General features: G+C 53.5%; 2 protein-coding genes across 7 annotated transcripts in view; one reads left to right on the top strand and one right to left on the bottom strand.

Moving 5' to 3' along the window:
- The window catches only part of SUN1 (Sad1 and UNC84 domain containing 1), a 283,061-nt gene that overhangs the window by 117,769 nt on the left and 143,479 nt on the right, over positions 1-21,813 (bottom strand). The gene's annotated exons all lie outside the window — the stretch shown is intronic.
- PRKAR1B (protein kinase cAMP-dependent type I regulatory subunit beta) overlaps positions 1-21,813 on the top strand; it is an 81,362-nt gene that overhangs the window by 1,403 nt on the left and 58,146 nt on the right. For all 6 annotated transcript variants that reach the window (XM_049698747.1, XM_004268992.4, XM_033426785.2 and 3 more), the window contains exons 3-4: positions 13,258-13,428; positions 16,137-16,228. In XM_049698747.1, coding sequence (XP_049554704.1) covers positions 13,258-13,428; positions 16,137-16,228 — 263 coding nt within the window. The remainder of the gene's footprint in view (positions 1-13,257; positions 13,429-16,136; positions 16,229-21,813) is intronic.

Consider the following 21,813-nt stretch of genomic DNA (forward strand, 5'->3'; position numbering starts at 1 on the left):
CCCGCCACAGAAATCCTCTCTTCTTCCAGTGGCTCAGGGTCTCAGGAGGCCTTCTGGAAGGTGGTGCGGACGTTTGGGAACTGCTGGCTGTGACTATAGCTTGTGGGGTCGCTGGCGGTTCTCAACTTCGGGGACTGGTTAGAGATGCCATTGGCACTGGGGTAAAAGGAAACAGCCCTGATAGAGAGTGTGGCGGGCCGTTGGAGGTCAGATTCCCTCGCTGGCCTGCCCCTCAGACATGTGGGGGGAGTACGTGCCACACCCGCCCCCTCTCTCCTGAGGAGGAAATCGCCCAGCTCACTCCTGCATGGATGACAGCTCTCACCCCCTTCCTGGTTCATCCTGGGGGCTCGGGACTAGGAAGCAGCAGGCTGGGGCAGGAGCCGCTTGTGGTCCCGTCCAGCTTTCCCTCCCCGCCTCACGCCTCCTGCCTTCCTCCCTGGCCACCCAGATCTCTCTATGGGGTGACCTCAGGTTCCTCCTCGTGGTCTTTGTATCACGACCTACCTGTCCCTGGGGACTGAACGGGACCCCAGCTGGGGCCCAGGTCTGTTTTAAGCACCTCTGTGTCCCCGAGCTCAGCGGTGTTTTACTTCTGATGGGCACTCCTGTGGACAGGTAGCTGTAACGCAAAGGAATGGATTTATTTCTTCCCTTTAGAACAGTCTGGTAAAACACATTTTAAAGTAATACATGCCTTTTAAAGAAAAATTGGAAAGTTCAAAAGTGGAAAGAAGAAGTAGAAATCGCCCGGAGTCCTTTCCACCTGTTCCCCCACCGCGCATTGTGGTTTTGAAGCATAGTTGGAATCATGTTACGGATGCAATTTTATGTTTTATGTTGTTCATTTGTTATACATTCTTCATGGTCCTCGGTGTAAGTGATTGTGTAATGTGTTGAGAAGATCCAGAAAAGTTTTCTCAATGTTTTCCTCATGATTAGACAGTTGAGTTGTTTCCAGTGTTTTAATATTAAAAATAACACCACCCATTTTTAATTGGGTTGTTGGTTTTTTGGATATTGAGCTCCATGAGCTGTTTGTATGTTTTGGAGATTAATCCTTTGTCTATTGTTTCATTTGCAAATACTTTCTCCCATTCTGAGGGTTGTCTTTTTATCTTGTTTACGGTTTCCTTTGCTGCGCAAAACATTTTAAGTTTACTTAGGTCCCATTTGTTTATTTATTTTTAAACTTTTCGTTACTCTGGGGGGGGTCAGAAAAGATCTTGCTGTGGTTTTATGTCAAAGAGTGTTTTTCTCTAAGAGTTTTATAGTGTCTGGTTTTACATTTAGGTCTTTAATCCATTTTGAGTTTATTTTTGTGTATTGTGTTAGGGAGTGTTCTAATTTCATTCTTTTACATGTAGCTGTCCAGTTTTCCCAGCACCATTTATTGAAGAGGCTGTCTTTTCTCCATTGTATGTTCTTGCCTCCTTCATTGTAAATTAGGTGACCATATGTGAGTGGGTTCATCTTTGGGCTTTCTATCCTGTACCACTGATCTATATTTCTGTTTTTGTGCCAGTACCATACTGTCTTGATTACTGTACCTTTGTAGTATAGTTTGAAGTCAGGGAGCCTGATTACTGCAGCTCCATTTTTCTTTCTCAAGATTGCTTTGGCTATTTGGGATCTTTTGTGTTTCCATACAATTTTTTGTCCTAATTCTGTGAAGAATGCCATTGGTAGTTTAACAGGGATTGCATTGAATCTGTAGATTGCTTTAGGTAGTATAGTGATTTTCACAATATTGATTCTTCCAATCCAAGAACGTCGTATATTTCTCCGTTTAAATAGACATTTCACCAAAGAAGACATACAGATGGCCAAGAGACACATGAAAAGATGCTCAACATCACTAACTATTAGAGAAATGGAAATCAAAACTGCAATGAGGTATCACCTCACACTGGTCAGAATGGCCATTATCAAAAAATCTAGAAACAATAAATGCTGGAGAGGGTGTGGTGAAAAGGGAACCCTCCTGCACTGTTGGTGGGAATGTAAATTGATACAGCCACTATGGAGAACAGTATGGAGGTTCCTTAAAAAACTAAAAATAGAAGTACCATATGACCCAGCAATCCCACTACTGGGCATATACCCTGAGAAAACCATAATTCAAAAAGAGACATGCACCCCAATGTTCACTGCAGCACTATTTACAATAGCCAGGACATGGAAGCAACCTAAATGCCCACTGACAGATGAATGGGTAAAGTAGATGTGGCACATATATGCAATGGAATATTACTCAGCCATAAAAAGAAACGAAATTGAGTTATTTGTAGTGAGGTGGATGGACCTACAGTCTGTCATACAGAGTGAAGTAAGTCAGAAAGAGAAAAACAAATACTGTATGCTAACACATACACATGGAATCTAAATAATATGGTACTGATGAACTTGGTGGCAGGGCAGGAATAAAGACGCAGACATAGAGAATGGGCTTGAGGACACAGGGTAGGGGGGAAGGGGAAGCTGGGGCAAAGTGATAGTACCACTGACATATGTACACTACCAAATGTAAAATAGCTAGTGACAAGCAGCTGCATAGCACAGGTAGATCAGCTCGTGCTTTGTGACCACCTAGAGGGGTGGGATAGGGAGGGTGGGAGGGAGACGCAAGAGGGAGGGGATATGGGGATATATGTATGCATATGGCTGATTCACTTTGTTGTACAACAGAAACTAACACAGCTTTGTGAAGCAATTATACTCCAATAAAGATGTATTAAAAAAAATAATGCCACAGGGACATATTTGTACATAGATTTTTTTTTCCCTGTATGTAGTAGTGTTTAGTACAGCTTTTCGGAGATGGAATTATTGAAATTCCAGGTGGAATTACCAGGTCACAGAAGTCTTGTTGGTGTTGTCAAGGAGCTCTCCAAACGCAGCATTGATTCAAGCCCCACCAGACAGTGTGCTTGTAGCCACCCACCCTAGTCAGCTTTGGCTGTTTTAATTTAAAAGCCTGTTTTTCAGGGACTCCCCTGGCGGTCCAGTGGTTAAGACTCCACCCTTCCAACACAGAGGGTGTGGGTTCGATCCCTGGTTGGGGAACTAAGATCTCATGTGCTGTGCAGCCAATAAATAAATAAATAAATGAACCTTAAAAAAAAAAATAAAACCCTGTTTTTTAGTTGATAGGTGAACATGGCGACGTGGCTTTAATCTTTGGTTACTTTCGAGGTCGCCATGTATGGGAGGAGTCCAGTCGCTGGCCTGTGCACAGAGGACAGGGGACTGGAGCGGGGGGGGGGTGCTTGTTTCCTGCACGTTTGAAGAGGGAGGGTCAGGTGGGTGACAGTACATCCTCATCTAACTCTACTTGTTCACAGATGACCCCAGCCAGGTGACATGTCTCACAGGACGGGACTTCTCCGCCGGACCAAGGCAGGGAGCCCATTAAGAGGCCAGAGGCAGGGTCCAGGCCAGACCTGAGCTGAGGCTGCAGAGTGAGGGTCTCAGCGGGGAACCTCTTGCCCCCAGGGGACATTTCAGTGGCCAAGATGCTTTTGGTTGTTAGACTTGGCAGGGGTGAGGGTGCTCCTGTCCCCTGGGGGTGGAGTGAGAGGGTGAGGTGGGCCGTTTTCTTTGGGGGGCCTTTCCGGTCTTGCTGGTGGATTGGGGGTGGGGTGAGGAAAGAGGCATGGGCCGTGACTCCTCGGGTTTGGTCCGAGGCCTGAGTGAAGTCCTGAGCCAAGGAGGGGCTAGTGGGAAGAGACGGAGACAGGGTTGGACAGGAAAAAATGAAGAGTAAGGCTTTGGATGTGCTCAAGCTGTCAAAGAGGCTATGAGTTTGGAGCTTGGGGGAGAGGCTGGGGCGAGCACAGGGGTTTAGGAAGATTCATTGATCATTCTTGCCTGGAGAGGCAATTTACTACCTGCCTTTGACAGCTGAGGACCGAGGTCTGGAAGAGGTAGGGTGACTTGGAAGGCCTAGGTTCCAGGCTTCGGGGCTGATTTGGTGGATTCTCTGAAATCGTGTGCAGGCTTTTATAGGCGGGTGCATTTTACTGGGGAGAACGTCCCCAGTGTTTGCAGTGGATGTTCAAATGGACCTGGGATCCCCAAGTGTAAAGTGCCTTAAGGTGTCCTGAGACCCCACGGGGGGTCTCACTTCCTGCTGCGTCTGCTGAGCACGGTGACCAGGGAGCTGCTTCAGCCTGGGAGCAGGAAAGGCTCTGGCTTTGGGGCCGTGGTGTGCTGGGTCCCGGGCCCCTCTCTCTGCAGGAGGCTGGCCAGGCGGGAAGCCTGGGGAGGAGCAGTTTTCTCCACTTGTGTGGAGAGCAGGAAGCGTGTGTGTGTGAGGCCTTGATAAGCACAGAGGCTGCAGCTGCCGGCACAGGTTGGTGGGGATGGCCCAGCTCTCAGGGTGCTGCCTGGGCCGGGGTGTGGCACCAGTGCCCAGGCCTCCGTGAGTGAGCCGGTGAGGAGGTGGCCTTATTCCAGGGTGGAGGCTTGAGGGGGGAAGATAGTCCATACCCGCCGGCCAAACACAGCCTTGGAGCTTCTCCAGGATTCAGTCTTGTGGCGGATCGTGTGATGATAAAAGTCACCCATCCCTTTAACAGTGGATTTTAAATTGTGCAGGAAAGATTACTTTATACGAACGCGCCCGTGACCCTGCACCTACGTACCCGCCCTACGTTTTCCCAAGGACTTTTCTGGCCCCGCAGGACACGCTTACATACGGATGTGGATAATCGTATATATGTGCAGTTTTTGTTGGCTTTTTTCTTCTTAGTAGCATTTTTTATTGTGCTAAACATACACGACATGGAATTTGCCATTTTGGCCTTTTCTTAGTGTGCATTTCAGTGGCGTGAAGGGCACTCATGTTGCCTTGCATCTTTAGTAGCATTTCTGTGGCCTCTTGTGGCTGTAAAGTTTTCCATGACGTGGATGCGTCATCGTTTCTACTTTATTTCCATCGTTTTGTGTTTGATGGCTTTCAGGGTTTTTTGTTTTTTTCCGCTCCAGAAACCACCTTTATGCCAAGGAAATGATTTAAAAGAAAAAATGGGTAACTCTGCAGGTATTTTAGGAAGGGCTCTGGGGGCCGAGTGTCTGTTTGTGTTTACGGCTGTTGAATCTTGTCGCCCATCTGCTCCCCAAGGACCGGGTGAGCATGTGGTCTTGCGACCCTGAGCCCCCACCCTTTCCCGAGTCCTCGCTGACGCCACTCTGCTCTCTTTTGTGGCCATCGATGCCTCATCCAGCAGGCTCTCCTTCCTGGGGCAGCGGTGGCTTCCCTCTGGTCCGTTGGTCAGACAGCTGGTGACTCAGGCTCACTCTGTACCTTTAATGAAACGAGCAAGTTACGCTGTGTTTCCCTTGGGGAGAACCCGGCCCGCGGCTTCCCTGGAAGTGAATTCTGTCAGGGCCCACATGGCCCTTCCTGTGGCCCTTCCTGTGGCTGTGGTCTACACTGGGCATCAGATACATCTGGTGACTGTATGGAGGACCAGCCTGTGTTTCCTGGTGACCAGCACTGCATGTGACATTCTGGTGGCGGACAGAGGCGTCCATTGGCGGGACTACATTGAACTCCCGAGGGTCTTGGAGGGGCGGTCCGTCCCCCTGGCACGTTGACTGCCCCGGCCTTCCGGTGCTGGGGGGCCACCGGGGAAGCCAGGGTGGAGGGGGTGAGTCCGCGTTCAGCCTGGGGGCCGACAGGAGGCCGTGCCCTGCGGGTGGCGAGGGTTACCGTGGGGCCGTTTTCGGGGAGCACGCTCTCTGGACGAAGGCTTGTCCTCGGGACGATGGGCTTGGCGGCTAACGCCGGCGGGCAGCTCGTGCCACCCCGGAGCCGTGGAAGGCTGGAGCCGCGGAAGGCTGGAGCCGCGGAGGCGGTCGCTGGAGCGTTGGGTGGGCCGGAGGCTGGGGCGGGCGGGAGGCCGTCTGGAGGTGGCAGGGCGCGGGGACCGGTGGTCCAGGCTGTAGTCTGGGTGTGTTCTGGCGGCTCCCGTTCTGCAGCGAAGAGAGGCCCCGGCGAGGGTGTGCGAGCGAGGGGACAAGAGGCGTGTGGGAAGTCTCTGTGCCTCCCTGTGATGTTTGCTGTGAACCTATAACTACTCAGGGAAACCAAGTCTTTGAAATTAAAAAGGAAAAGAAAGTGGGTGCCCCCATGCCTTTGGCCCCGATGGTTTCTTCCCTGGTCGTCGCGATGTCTGCTTCACTGAGGGGCACTGGGAAGGTGGAATGAGGAGGGTTTGCAGAGCAGCTGGGGTGCGGGGGCTGGGGTTCCCAGGGTTCTGAGTGCGGGTGGGAGGGTCCTAGGCGCTCTTAGACCGGGCAGCCGGTCCCAAGGTCTGCTGGAGGGTGGTGGAGGCAGCGAGCTTTGCGGGAGGCTGAGGCTGGGGGTGCAGGGGTAGCTGGAGACACTGGTGGCCGGGGTCCTCCCCAGGCCCAGACGGGCCTCAGGGCACCAACCAGCGCTTCGAGGGAATGACAGCCACCACTGATACGCTACTATTGACTAAAGTCCGCGGCGCCCCTGAGGGTTCGCTCTTGGTGAACATTCTGTGGGTTTGGACAAACCTATGACATGTTTCCATCATCATAGCGTCATGCAGAGTAGCCACTGCCCTAAAAATCCCCTTTGCTCCACCTGTTCGCCCCTCCCCCCCGCCCCCCCAGCCCCCAGCAACCCCGATCCTTTCACTGTCTCCATAGTTTTCGCCTTTCTAGCTACAGCGTTTAGCCTTTTCAGACTGGCTTCTTTCAGTTAGTGATACATACTTAAGCTTCCTCCAGGTCTTCTCATGACTTAATAATAGCGCATTTATTTTTATTGCTGAATAATGCTCCATTGTCTGGATGGACCCCAGTTTATTTATCGATCATCTGCTGAGCGGCGTCTTGGTTGTTTCCGAGTTTTAGCAATAGTGAATAAAGGGGCTATACAGGTCCGGTGTAGGTTTTTATGTGATGTAAGTTTTAACTCATTTTGATAAATACCAGGAGTGCAATTGCTGGGTTGCATGAAGACAGACACGAGATTGTCTTCCAGAGTGGCTGCACCAGGAGTTCCCCGGTCGTCCAGAGGTCAGGACTCCACGCTGTCCCCGCCGAGGGCCCGGGTTCAATCCTTTGTCGGGGAACTCGGATCCCACGAGCCGTGTGGCACGGCAAAAAAAACAAGACAAAATAAGACAAAAACAAACAAACAAACAAAAAACAAAGTGGCGGTGCCCTTGTGCATCCCCACCAGCCACGGATGAGGTTCCTGCCGCTCCACACCCTCGCCAGCCGTTGGTGTCGTCACCGTCTGGATTTTGGCTGTCCCGATAGGTGTGTAGTGGTGCCTCATTGCTGTTTTTTTTTTTTTTTTTGCGGTACGCGGGCCTCTCACTGTTGCGGCCTCTCCTGTTGCAGAGCACAGGCTCCGGACGCGCAGGCTCAGCGGCCATGGCTCACGGGCCCAGCTGCTCCGCGGCATGTGGGATCTTCCCAGACCGGGGCACGAACCCGTGTCCCCTGCATCAGCAGGCGGACTCCCAGCCACTGCGCCACCAGGGAAGCCCCTCATTGCTGTTTTAATTCATGTTTCCCTGAAGACATATGAGGTGGAGCATCTTTCCTGTGCTTATTTGCCATCTGGGGATCTTCCTTGGTGACATGTCCAGATCTTTTGCCTGTTTTCCAATGGGGTTGTTTTCTTATTGTTGAGTTTTAAGAGCTTTTTGTACATTTTGCATACAAGTCCTTTTTTAGACAAATGTGTTTCGCAAATATTCTCTCCCAGTTCGTGGCTTCTCTTTTCATTCTCTTGACTGTATATAATTTTTTTTTTTTTTTGGCCGCGCCGTGCGGCTTGCAGGATCTTAGTTCCCCGACCGGGGATTAACCCAGGCCCCGGCAGTGAAAGCACAGAGTCCCAACCCCTGGACCATCAGGGAATTCCCTGACTAGATATAATTTTGAATCCTGCTTTTTGGTGTTTTAAACCAAACTTTATATGATTACTAAATATATTAAAAGTATGATTTAATGGTGCAGTATATCCTGTTACATAGATGTTTCTAACTTGGTTTAAGCAATCTCTTTTTTTTTTTTTTGCGGTATGCAGCCCTCTCACTGCTGTGGCCTCTCCCGTTGCGGAGCACAGGCTCCGGACGCACAGGCTCAGCGGCCATGGCTCACGGGCCCAGCCGCTCCGTGGCATGTGGGATCCTCCCGGACCGGGGCACAAACCCGTGTCCCCTGCATCGGCAGGCGGACTCTCAACCACTGCGCCACAGGGGAAGCCCTAAGCAATCTCTTATTGTTGCTTGTTGGATTAAAAATTTTTTTTAAGCACTGCAAGGGCCATTCTGGTACAGATATATTTTTGATGCCTCTCATTGTTTCCTTAGGGTGTATTTTAAGAAATAGGATTATGAAGCTCAGAGCACCCACTGATAGTTATACCAGTTCTCCCAAAAGGTTTCATTCATTCATTCATTCATCTCACCAATATTTACTGAACACTTGCTCTGTGCCGGGCGCTGTTCCGGGTGCTGAGGACGTGGTGGTGAGCTCCCTGGGAAGCACAGCGTTTCCCATCCGAGCTTGTGTGACAGCGGGGCCGTGACTGGGGAGGACACGGCATCTGCCTTGTGTTCATCCGGTCACATCGGAGATCCTGGGAAGGTGTGTGTAAATCAGAACTTTAGAATTTGAGAATGAAGTACCCAGTGCAACGTGTTATTTCAAGGGATTCCAGGATGAGTGTAAGTCTTTTTCTCACTCAGAAACCGAATCCTTTGACTATAACCCAATAAAGTTACAAATTATTAATAAAAAGGTAGCCAGAAAAAACCAGAAAGAGCCAGAAGCCTCCGTACATTTGGAAATCAATGGTGAGCTTTTGCTCGGCTTATCAGTTAAAGATGGTCACGATAAAAAATGAGGAAATACTTAGGCTGAGTGACAAGGGCATTGCGTGTCAGAACATGTGGAATGCAGCAAAATTGGTACTTAGGGAAAATTTATAGCTTCATTAGAAAATCAGATGATAAATTAACGAGCCGTGTGTCGTAGTTTCCTCGGGTGCCATACAGTTCTGGAAGCTGGAAGCCCCAGATCAACGCTTTGTCAGGGGTGGTCGCTTCTGGGGGCTCTGACGGGGGGCGGGGTCCGCCGCACCCCCCCCAGCTTCTGGGGGCTGCCCTTTACTGGCAGACGCATCACCAGACTGCCCCTGTGTTCGGCCCTGTGTGTCTGTGTCCAAACTTCCTCTTTTTATAAGGACACCCATCGTTGGATTAGGGCCACTCTAATCCAGGATGACCTTGTCTTAACTTGATTGTATCTGTGAAGAGTTATTTCCAAATAAAGCCATTCTCTGAGGTTCTGGGTGGACATGAATTTTTGAGGGACCCTTTTCAACCTACTGCCCAGGTGCCACCTGAGAAGCCAGGAATAGAGGAAGAAAGCAAGACAGAAACAAGGAAAAATTATAAGGGTAAAAGCAGAAGTTAATGAAGCGGAAATCGAAGAAATAGCAGACAATAAAATCAGAGTCTGACTCCGAAGAGATGGATGAAACAAACATTGGAGAGGGCTGCCATGTCATGAAGAGACACACGAACTGTAATTTGCCACAGATTGGGGAGGAGGGGGCCAAGGGGTGAGCTCAGAACTGGCCACGTCCCCTGGTTCAGCTCTTCTCATCTGGGTGGACTCAGGAGGCATCTCCTCCAGGAAGCCCTCTTGGACTCCTCCTTGCTGAGGATGGTCTAAGAGCCTGCCACTGCTGGTGCAGCCCCTTGTACCTGGTCCTTCGGTGGTGCTCACCCGTTGTCTTGCTGTGACCACCGTCTCTGTCCTGTTTGAGCTCTAACAGTAACCTCCTTCGTGAAAGAACTATGCCTTTTTCCCTGTTGCATTTTCTGTCTGAGGCCTGGTATACAGAAGGTGCTCAATAAATGATCGAAGCTCTGTGTTTCTCTTCTTGCCTTGCCGCTGGGTGGCTGGGTGCCCTGGACACGTCCCTTACCCTAGGTATCCCCTACGCGGGACGTCCCTCACCCTAGGAATCCCCTACGAGGGATGGGGCAGCCGGTGTCCTTGCCCAGCCAGAGAGGGAGGGGAGCAGAGGGGAGGGATTCCACTGTCCCAGGCTCCCAGGCGTGTGTGCTGTTGTGTGTGGGGGGTCAGCTCAGTTCTGGAAAGTCTCCCTAGACCCCCCTCCGTGTTGTCTCTTCTCAGGCTGCAAGCCTGCATTTCACCCCTCGCGTAGTAGAACGTGGTCAGAAGGTGATGAAGCACGTCGTTCATGGCCCAGGAGCTCTGGGTCCCGAGGGCAGGACGGGGACGGTCCCTGGAGCTGCCTTACGCGTTTCGGGGCAGATTCTGGCCGCAGAGCTTTCTGGAAACACTGTTCCCACACTCTTGTTATGAAGATTCCTTTGGCCTGATCGCCTGTCCTGACCCCGTGCCCTCTACCATTCACAGCCAAGACAACTCAGCAGCATGAAAACAGGAGGCAGGAAAGGGGAGCTCTGAGAATTAGAGGTTTTCCCGGAATCTCCCGGGGTGGGAGAGGGATGCCATCCAGAAATAACGGTCTGGCGTGGTCGAGGCAGAGCCTGGGGGCGCTCATCCCACTGCGCCCTGGGGGGCCCTGGCTCCCGGCGCCCCCCCCCCCCCCCCGTGTCCTCTCAAAATCCCCTGAAGTGGCTTCGTGTTTTGAACCACCTGTATCCTGCCTCATTTGACCCTTTGCTGCCAGAGACGGAAAATCATCTCCGTGCCAGGACAGGGCTGCTTACTGGTCCAAGAAAACAAGGCCTGGGCCGCGGCTTTCTTGAAGACAAATGGCTTCTGGTGGCTGCACAGGGAGCCTGGGGTCCTCACCGTGACTGCGGACCCTGGGTCAGCCACTGTCTGTAGGGTCTGTGGGCCATTCCCAAGGCTAGGTCGCTCCGTCATCTCGAAGTCAGTGTGTCCAGAACCCAACTCAACGTCGGCCAGATCAAAACCAAATCAATACACAGAAAGTGGCAAAGGGTGTTGGGGGATGGCACTGCTGCTGGGAGCGGCTGGTGGAGAGCGCTGGGAGGTTCTTCACTGAGCTGAGCACGAGCCCCCGTGGGACCCAGCATTCCTGCCCCAGGGCTATCCCCAAGAATTGCACACGGCACCGAGATGCACATGTGCACCCTCACGTCCATGGCAGCGCTACTCACAGCAGCCAAAGGATGGAGCCAGCCCATGTCCACCAGCTCACTAATGGAGCATCGAGATGTGACACAGCGGAGTACAATTCAGCCACCAAAAGGAGAGACGTGCTGACACCTGCCACAACATGGGTGCTCCTTGAAGACAGTGTGCCGAGTGGGAGAAGTCTGACACGGGAGGGCACGTACCGTCTGATTCTGTCCGTGGCCATGTCCAGAATGGGCGGATCCACGGAGGCAGAAGGTAGGTTGGTGGGTGCTAGGCCTGGGTGGAGGGCATGGAGGGGCTGCCAGCGGGGTACCCGGGTGTTTTGGGGTGACGAAACGTTTGGATCTAGCTGTTAGAGAGGTTTGCGTAACATTGTGGATGTACCGAATGTCACAGGCTTGCATACGTTAAAATGGCTGATTGTTAATTTTATGTTGTGCGAACTTTACCTCAACTGAAGAGAAGTCCCCTCGTTTGCTGAGACAAGCGCCTGTCGGCTCCCTCGCTTCTACGGGAAGCCTGGGGTCGTTTCCTCCCGACCTCACCTTCATCACTGCCCACGTCTCTGCCCCGTGTCACCGTCACCTCCGAGCCTGGGCACCCCCACATGGCCTGACCTCCCGGACGTCCTTTGGTGGCCCGGGGCCTCTGCTGGTTCCTCTCTCCTGCGCGCTGGCAGAGCCCCGGTGTCACTATAAACAGTTTACGCTGCAGTGCAGGGGCCTTTCCCACTCATGTCTCCCAAATCCCGCTTTAAGACCCCACTGACTCATTTTTGTATATATTACTGTTCTTTTTTTTTTTTTTTTTCCTGGCCACACGGCTTGTGGGATCTTAGTTCCCCCAACCAGGGATTGAACCCGGGCCCTCGGCAGTGAGAGCTCGGAGTCCTAATCACTGGACCACCAGGGAATTCCCTTACTGTTCTTATTTTTAATAATTTCTAAGAGCAAAGGCCCAGAGTCTCTCACTTGAGATGCAACTGACATTTCTATTGATAGTGAAAATTCGTGGTTTACAAGAACAGTCAGTGACGTTTGTAATGATTTCCATAAAAGTGGGAGTCTTACTGACAGTCTTAACTTTGAGTAGAATTAACGTACAATGTAAATAACACATTTCCGGCGTGTCACCCAGTAATTCACGAAGGGTGGGAAATAACCCAGTGACTCCTGGCTCCAGGGAGATGTTGGCGCTGGTCTCAGAAAGGATGAGAATGACTGTTGTCACGGTAACAGAGGAGTGGCGAGGTGAGTACTTGGAAGGCAGTTCTGGGGCGATCGGTGGTTGCTGGTGTGTCCAGAGCTGACCCTCAGGGAAACCCCTCCTTCCCGCCCACGAGGCACCTGGGGCTGTTCCTCAGCCTTGGAAGCGTTGGGTGTTGGATGAAGACCCTGTACATGTTGGCGTGAGTCGGAGCTGCTCTCCTGACTTTGGCTGTTGTGTAGGGTCGTGTGTAGGTGCAAGAGCTTATAGAGCTGGTACCTCCTGTGACCATCCGGGGCCGTGTGCTGGGAAGCCCGGTCCCATCCAGGGACCAGCTGGTCGCCAGGTTGCTCTGGGGCAGTGGAGCTGGAGGGTCGGCTGTGGGAGACCCCGTCACTCCATGTACCTTTGCACTTTTTGGGTTTTGCGCCCTCTGTGTGTAAACAGTTTTTAAAAAGCAGTAATGAAAAGCACGGGAAGAAGACGAGAGGTTTGCTTCCCTGTTCCGCGCCCACCTCCTGTTTCCTGCACGTTGGTGAGCAGAGCGGGGGCACTTCCTGCCCTCGGGTGAACCGGTGGGGCTGGGGGGCCTCAGAGGCTCGCCGGGGCCTTGGACTCTGGGGTCTGGTAGCAACTTTGACACGTTGCTCAAAGTGTGAAGGAACAGAAAGCCTTCTGGAGCCAGGGCTCTGTGGCCGGCAGGGCTGTGGGCTGGGAAGAGGTGGGCTTGGAGGTAGCCTTGAAGTCCAGGGAGGTGGGTCGGGCGGGCCCGGCTGGGACGCGCTGGGTCCCCGGCCTTCCTGGGACCCCGTGGCCTCCCGGGACGGACTCTGGGGTTCTGCCGAGATGGCCTCTCTTCTCACCCGCTCTGCGTTGTCCCCCCTCCAGGAAGAAAACCGACAGATCCTGGCGCAGCAGAAGTCAGCCTCCCAGTCGGACTCGCACGATGAGGAAGTGTCCCCGTCGCCGCCCAACCCGGTGGTGCAAGCCCGGCACCGGCGTGGGGGAGTGAGCGCCGAGGTGTACACAGAGGAGGATGCCGTGTCCTACGTGCGGAAGGTGGGCCTCGACACCCCCCCCCCGCCCTGCATCCCAGCCCGCATCCCAGGCGTCGGGGCCTTGGCCTCCCTTCTTCTTCCAGAAGGTCGTCGTGGTCCCTGCTGGCCTGAGCCCGGTGCGCACCTGCCTGAGGCTCTCTTGGGGCCACCCCACCCCATGGTTCTGTGACCCCAGTAGGCTGGGGACAGGGCGGGATGGCCAGGTCGTGGGGTGTGGGAGGAGGAGCCCCGTGTCCAGGGCCTCGTGGGTCCTGTTCTCCTGGCTTCACCCTCGAGGTTGGACCCCAGCCTCAGAGCCGCCTGGGGGTAGCCCGCCCCCGCCCTGGACGTCACCCTCCCTCTCTCTCTGGCCCTCATGCTGAGCAGGGCACACCTTTGTCAGGGGCCTCCCCGATGTGAGAGCACTGGTGGCTGCATGTGCCCCTGAGCCCTGCCTTGGACATGCCTGCCATTCCATCTTACGCATTTCTACAGCCAGCTTTACTCTTTAAAAAAATTCTTTTTATTTTTACTTTTTGACCTATTACAAACATTTATTTTAAAATATGGCAAAATGTGCGTAGTAGAATTGATGTCTGTGTCAGCTCAAGCTGCCGTAACAAAAGACTGGCGGCTTAAACAACTGACATTTACCCTCTCACAGTCTCTAGTCTGGGAGCCCAAGATCCAGGTGCCGGCAGGGTGGGTTTCTGGTGAGAACCCTCTTCTCTTCCTGGCCCCCAGGCGGCCGCCTTCTCGCCTGTTCTCACGTGGCGGGCGGGGTGGGGAGCGCAAGATCTTTGGGTCTCGACTTACGAGGGTGCGGATCCTGTCTTGGGGGCCCACCTAACCCCAGTCACCTCCCGAGGCCCCATCACTAAACACCTTACCATGGGGGCTAGGGCTTCGACACGTGAATTTGGGGACAGTTGGGCCACAGCACCTCTTTAACCATGTTTAGCATCCAGGTCACATTCTCACCATTGTGCCACGGTCACTGCCATCATCTCCAGAACGTTTTCATCTTGCAAATCTGAACCTCTGTCCCCATGAAACAACCATGCCCAGTCCCTCCCCGGTACTGAGTCCTTTTATAATCAGGGAATAAAACCAGTAAGAGTGCAGCTTAAAAGCCCTCCGTCCAGCCCGGAGGAGATCCCCAGACAAACCCAGACGAAGGGACGTTCTGCAAAATCACTGCCAGTCGTCCTCGGAGAAACTGTCACAGACCAGAGGGGCTGAAGGGCCACGGCGACTGCATGTGGCCTGGGTGGGATCTGGGTAAAACCAAGGAAACAGGACAGACATGTGGGTTTAGCTGCTAGGATGGCGCCCAGCTGGTTCCCTAAGTGTGACGTGTCACCACAGTAACCCAGGGTGTTACAGGAGGGGAGGGGTGCAGCGTGTAGGAAGAGACCTTCCTCTTGAGGCCTGCACGTCCGAGCTGTTACACAGTGGTTGGAGCTGGAGTGTCACCACAGTAACCCAGGGTGTTACAGGAGGGGAGGGGTGCAGCGTGTAGGAAGAGGCCTTCCTCTCGAGGCCTGCACGTCCGAGCTGTTACACAGTTGCTGGAGCTGGAGTGTCACCACAGTAACCCAGGGTGTTACAGGAGGGGAGGGGTGCAGCGTGTAGGAAGAGACCTTCCTCTCGAGGCCTGCACGTCCGAGCTGTTACACAGCTGTTGGAGCTGGGGTGGCTTTTCAGGGGCTCCATCCTGCCCCCTCAGGGATCCCTTTGTAAAGGGTTCCATGGTTTTAGATGTGGCGTACCCACATGCGGGGTCCCGACGTCACCACCCGCCCCCAGCCTGGAAGAGATTTCGGGGCAGATGAGCACGAGGTGGGGGTCACGTGCCGGTGCAGACAGCCTCCCCTCGGTGTCTTTTGAGGGAGGAATCTTGGCGTTGGAAATACCAGTGCTGGTCGTCAGCTGGGCGTTGATTCACTGGACACACCTCGAGCTTTCCAGGCTGGTCTCAGCGGGCGTGGGGATGACTTTTTACCCACATTTTAGCCAACAAGGTCCAGGCCCCTACCCACCCCTTCCATAACCACCTGAAAAGGTGGAGCCAGCCTTGGGTCAAGGTATCTTTTTTTTTTTTTTTTTCCAGTTTTCAAATATTTCAACAAGTATTTATTACCTAAAAAAAACCAGTGGAGTAAAGAAATAAAAACAAAAGACATAATAATCCAAGGGCCTGGAGGCCTTGTAGCATCTTTTTTTTTTTTTTTTGCGGTACGCGGGCCTCTCACTGCTGTGGCCTCTCCCATTGAGGGGCACAGGCTCCGGACACGCAGGCTCAGCGGCCATGGCTCACGGGCCCAGCCGCTCCGCGGCATGTGGGATCTTCCCGGACCGGGACACGAACCCGCATCCCCTGCATCGGCAGGCGGACTCTCAACCACTGCGCCACCAGGGTAGCCCCCTTGTAGCATCTTTTACAGGCTCTGAAGCCCACCGGCGTCAGTCTACCAAGACCCCGAGTTCTGGACGATACGCCAATTCTCAGGTCACTCTGGGCCCCTTGTCTCTTCTTTATTTTTCAGATTTCCAAAAATTGTGACATGCAGCTAGCATTTCAAGATTTCTGTCTACCCTCACTGGTAATAACACCTTGAAGGCTGAGTGGCCCGATTTCTCGGGGTCAAGGAGGGTCCAAAGGGCTAGCTGGGTCCAGGCCCTGGTCCAGGGTGCCCACAGGTCTGACTCTCCTGGGCTTCCCCGCAGGTCATCCCCAAGGACTACAAGACCATGACGGCACTGGCCAAAGCCATCTCCAAGAACGTGCTCTTTGCTCACCTGGACGACAACGAGAGAAGGTAGGTGCGGGAATGGGGCTGGTGGGATGTCCAACTCCAGGGGACACAGGTCAGTTTTGGAAGCACGGGCTCATGGGGCAGCGGTGGCCTCTAGAAATTTAGCGCTGTGTACACTTGGGCTGCCGCCTCAAATCTGGATTGGGATCCAAAGTGCCCGCAGGCCAACCTTGTCCCAGCAAGACTTCTCTTCTGCTTGCAGAGGGCCTGCCGTGCCCGAGCTGAACTCACTGCCTCGTGGGCTTACGGGTGAAATGCACGTCTGTCCGCGGAGCACGGGGTCCTGAGGGAGGGTGACTGAGCTGGGGTGGCGCTCAGCACAGGCTGGAAGGGCCTCAGGGGTGGATGTGGGGTGGGGGCGAGAGTTACTCCAGGGAGGGGCCTGGGGGCAGTGAAGGGGCTGGGATGCTCTGCTTGGCAATGGCGAGCATGTAAATAATTGGGAAAACTGGAAAACGTTAAGCCACAAAGCAAAAATAATCACTGGGAATGTTTTGGGGGCAGTCCTTCAGGATTTAATCTGTGCACACATCGTAACCCTGTATTGTCACAAAACGGAATGACGTTCTCCGTAGTTTGTCGTACTTGAGAGGTGGTGAGCGTCTCTCTTTGTCAGTAGAGGCTTTCGTGGTCTGTGGTCCCCGTTTCTATAGGGTTGTGTGATGTGGCTGCTCTCCTGCCGTGGCTGTTTGCGTTTTTTATGATAAACAGCATTTTGATGACATGCCCATACTCGTATGCTCGTTGGGAGTATTTGTCTGTTTCTTTAAGATAAACTCCTCGATGTGGATCAAAGGGTAAATGATGTTTGAAAAAAATTTTTTTTTCCCGTTCTTGGCAAACGGTGATTCTTCATTAGAATAACCGAGCACATTTTGAGAACAGTCCATGCGAGATGTGCAGATGACATACAGATACGCGGAGTGAAGGGAGAAGAGGCCACTTTGCGTCCCCCTCCCCACAGTGACCACCAGCCGTGGCCTGGACTGGCCCCTCCAGGCCGTTCTCCGCGTGCGTATCATGTGGAAACAGGTGGGACACACACACCTTCTGTGGCGCAGGCCGGGGGCCTCCCGTGTGGCCACTGTGCGGTGGCTGTGGACGTGCAGCTCCACCAAGGGACGGGTCGGTTTGTCCACCGCTCCCCTTGCCCAAGTCCCTGTGGACGTTTCTAGTTTCCCATGGTGCGGGGTCTCAGTGAAGAGCGAGGAATGGTGCTTCTGCAGGATAGGGTGGCTGGCATGCCAGTGTGGGTTTTTAGGCTTTTGATACGTTGTGTTGGCTGGTCCCAGGAGGGCCGCAGGGACATCCAGAGGACCTGCAATTGGGGGTGGTCCCTCCTCGCCCGCAGCGTACTTCCCAGGCGGGGTGGCTGTGATCCAGGCTGAGGTGGAGATGCCCTGTCTGCAGAAGCCCGTGGCACGGGGCAGGGGCGGGGCTGGCCGGTCCTCCGTCTTGGACCCATCCGTCCATGCCCGCTCCCTGGGGGAGTCAGCCTCACCACGCCCTCTGCTCTCCAGCACTTGCCGGCTCCTGGTGGATCCACGGAAGGTGGACACGTGTGAGACGCCTCGCGGTCGCCCTCCCCCATCTCCCTCTGCTGAGTTGGCTTCCCCTGCCCCGGACACACCGGGTACGATCGCCTTATTTCACGTTTGAGGAGAGAGGGTGTCGTTTCTCTGATTACTGGTGACACTTTGCTCAGTTCATGGCCTTGGAAGCTGCTCAGTGGTTCACTGGCCTGGACTCTTCTGCCCAGAACAAAAGGGTTTGGACTCAGAATCACAATGCTTTTCAGCAGGTCACACCCTTTCATGGCCCCTTCCAGCTCCCAGGTAGCAGCAGGTTCAGAAAGTCTTAGCTTAGGGCCAGCCTGGCCGAGGCAGCTGAGCTGGACTCCCTCTCTGGGCCGTTCCGGGTGTGTGTGTCCAGGAAACGTATGCTGGAGTCCTGCGCCCTCGGCCCTAAGTTCCCAGAGCCACACGGCTCCCTCTGCCTCAGACTTTACTGCATCCGAGAGCCAGGTGGACAAGAAGTGGAGGAAGCAGATGGTTGGATTAAGATTCCTCTTTTCCAGGCTGGATTGGAAAGAAAGCTTTCACACGGGAAGCGTCTGCTTTAGATCTTTTGTTTTGCACAGAGGAAAACTCACTTTCCAGATCGAAGCCCGCACAGGCTCCCGTTTCTGGCTACGGCTTCTAAAGAGACGGGCTGACGGTTCAGGAAGCGGGTTCCAGAGGCCGTGGGCAGGGAGACGCTGTCCCCTGACCTTCCACGTGACATCTCCCGGTGCGGCATCCAGGGCCTTTGCTTCTCTCAGTGCGCTGGACGCTGGGCTTCGCAGCTTTGTCTCTGCTCAGTTGCGGTCTGGCGCGTGCCGCCCAGTTCTTTCCAAGTTTGCAGGGCGCCTGGTGAGCCTCGCTGTGGGTGCTGCCTGCTGCTCCCTCTGCTTCCCGGCATGAGTAGGGTACTAGAATAACCATGTGGGTGAATCCGTGCGGGAGAAGCCACGTGCTGCTCTATGATCCCTCCTGCTAAATGCAGGATTGGGACAAAAAGACCCCACGGTCTAGGGCTGGGTGCTTTCGCTCTTGTCAGTGTTTTCAGCTTGCGTGGAGCCGCATCCGCGGGGAGACAAGGCGAAGACTGTGTTCCAGCCCTTTGCTTTAAGAGAAGGTAATGCAGCGTGGCTGAGGGACAGAGCCCCTACCCCAGACTGCCGGGCCTCCTTCTGGGTGGGGAGGCGTTTCTAGTCGGCGTTTCTCGAAGGCTTTCTCTGGGTCTGTGCGGATACTTTGGAGCCTCAGTTTCCACTCCCTAAATAAGAAGAGTGTCTCTTGGCCAAACCACAGCACCTGGCAGAGCCTCAGTTTTCTCAAGTGTCAAATGAGGGTAATAAAACCTACTTTGAGGCTTGCAGTGAGGATAGAGTGAGATACTGTCCGTGGGCGTATCATTACCATCATTATAATCACCTCCATCATCACCACCATCACCATCATCACCATCACCACCATCATCATCACCACCGTCATTACCATCACCACCATCATCATCACCATCATCACCATCACCACCACCAACATCACCATCACCACCATCATCATCACCACCGTCATTACCATCACCACCATCATCATCACCATCATCACCATCACCACCATCATCACCACCATCACCATCACCACCATCACCTCCATCATCACCACCATCACCATCATCACCATCACCATCATCACCACCATCACCATCATCACCATCACCACCATCACCACCATCATCACCACCACCACCATCATCACCACCATCACCATCATCACCATCACCACCATCACCACCATCATCACCACCATCACCACCACCATCATCACCATCACCACCATCATCACCATCACCACCATCACCACCACCATCACCACCATCATCACCATCATCACCACCATCATCACCACCACCACCATCATCACCACCATCACCACCATCATCATCACCATCACCATCACCACCATCATCACCAGCACCATCATCACCACCATCACCACCATCATCACCATCATCACCACCATCACCATCACCACCATCACCACCATCACCATCACCACCATCATCATCACCACCATCACCATCATCACCATCATCACCACCATCATCACCACCACAATCACCACCACCATCACCATCATCACCATCATCATCACCATCACCACCATCATCATCACCATCACCACCATCGTCACCATCATCACCATTATCACCATCATCACCGTCATCATCACCATCATCACCATCATCACCATCACCATCATCACCACCATCATCATCACCATCATCACTATCATCACCACCATCGTCACCATCATCACCATCGTCATCACCATCACCACCATCTTCATCACCATCACCATCGTCACCATCATCACCATCGTCATCACCATCATCACCATCACCACCATCGTCACCATCATCACCATCGTCATCACCATCATCACCATCGTCATCACCATCACCATCATCATCACCATCATCATCACCATCACCATCATCACCATCATCACATCACCACCATCACCACCACCATCACCATCATCACCACCACCATCACCATCATCACCATCATCATCATCACCACCATCATCACCACCATCATCACCATCATCACCATCATCATCACCATCACCACCATCATCATCACCATCACCACCGTCACCATCATCACCATCACCATCATCATCATCACCATCATCATCACCATCATCACCATCACCATCACCATCATCACCATCACCATCATCACCATCATCACCACCATCACCATCATCACCATCACCATCATCATCATCACCATCATCATCACCATCATCACCATCACCATCATCACCACCGTCACCACCATCACCACCATCATCACCATCATCACCATCATCATCATCACCATCACCATCATCACCACCATCATCACCATCATCACCATCATCACCATCACCACCATCATCATCACCATCATCACCATCACCATCATCACCATCATCACCACCGTCACCATCATCACCATCACCATCATCACCATCATCACCACCGTCACCATCATCACCATCGTCACCACCGTCATCACCATCACCATCACCATCGTCACCATCATCACCATCATCATCACCATCGTCACCATCATCACCATCACCATCGTCATCATCACCATCACCACCATCTTCATCACCATCACCATCATTACCATCATCATCACCATCACCATCATCATCATCACCATCATCACCATTGTCGCCACCATCACCATCATCACCATCACCATCATCATCTTTCTGGCCCTTTGACTTGTGGGTAGGGCTAAGTTAGTGGGCATCTCTCTGGATGCAGCTTTGCCCCTCTGAGGTTGGCTTGGCCATCAGATGGAGCCCATAGCCAGACCCCTCCGCCCTTCAGTGCTTAGTCTGAGGAAGGGGCTGGTTTGGCCCTGAGACCACTCCACAGTCATTCTTTGCTCCATCCTGGGCCTGAGGTAGGTAAATGGGCTACTCTGGGCCTCAGGACACAGCAGGAAGGACTCTGGGAGGCTGGCTTGTCGCCCTGTCTCAGTGAACAGTGAGGGGAGGGCCCTTGCCCCTTGCTCCAGGCCAAGCAGCACATGTCCGAGTTGGGGCTGGAGCGGGATGTCCTCATGCCCTGGGCGGGCCCCTCCAGAGCCCTGCTGAAGAGTTGAGTAGTCCTGGGGAGGGTCCAGGTTGGGGGACTGGCAGGTGCAGCCTCTTCACTTGGCTTCTGCTCTTGTGAGCAATGGCAGAGACTTTGTCCTTCCTGGGGACGCAGGGGCCCAAGCAGGCTCAGAAGGAAGCCACAGGATGCTCCAGAGCCCTGGCAGGTGCTGTGGATCCCAGCCTGTCCCCCGAGGGTGCACCAGGCCCGGGGGAGGGAGGTGGGGACCCTTGGGTTCCATCAGGTCCCTTCCCGGCTTGCCCGCCCACTCAGGGTGCCTGGAGACGGAGCGCCCATGGAAGCCAGAAGCGTGATGATTAGGAGGCCCTGCGTGTGTGCGTCAGGGGCAGGGTCCAGGCAGTCGCACTGCATTTCGGGCC

This window comes from Orcinus orca, chromosome 16, assembly GCF_937001465.1.
Source record: "Orcinus orca chromosome 16, mOrcOrc1.1, whole genome shotgun sequence".
Classification (NCBI taxonomy): Eukaryota; Metazoa; Chordata; class Mammalia; order Artiodactyla; family Delphinidae; genus Orcinus; species Orcinus orca.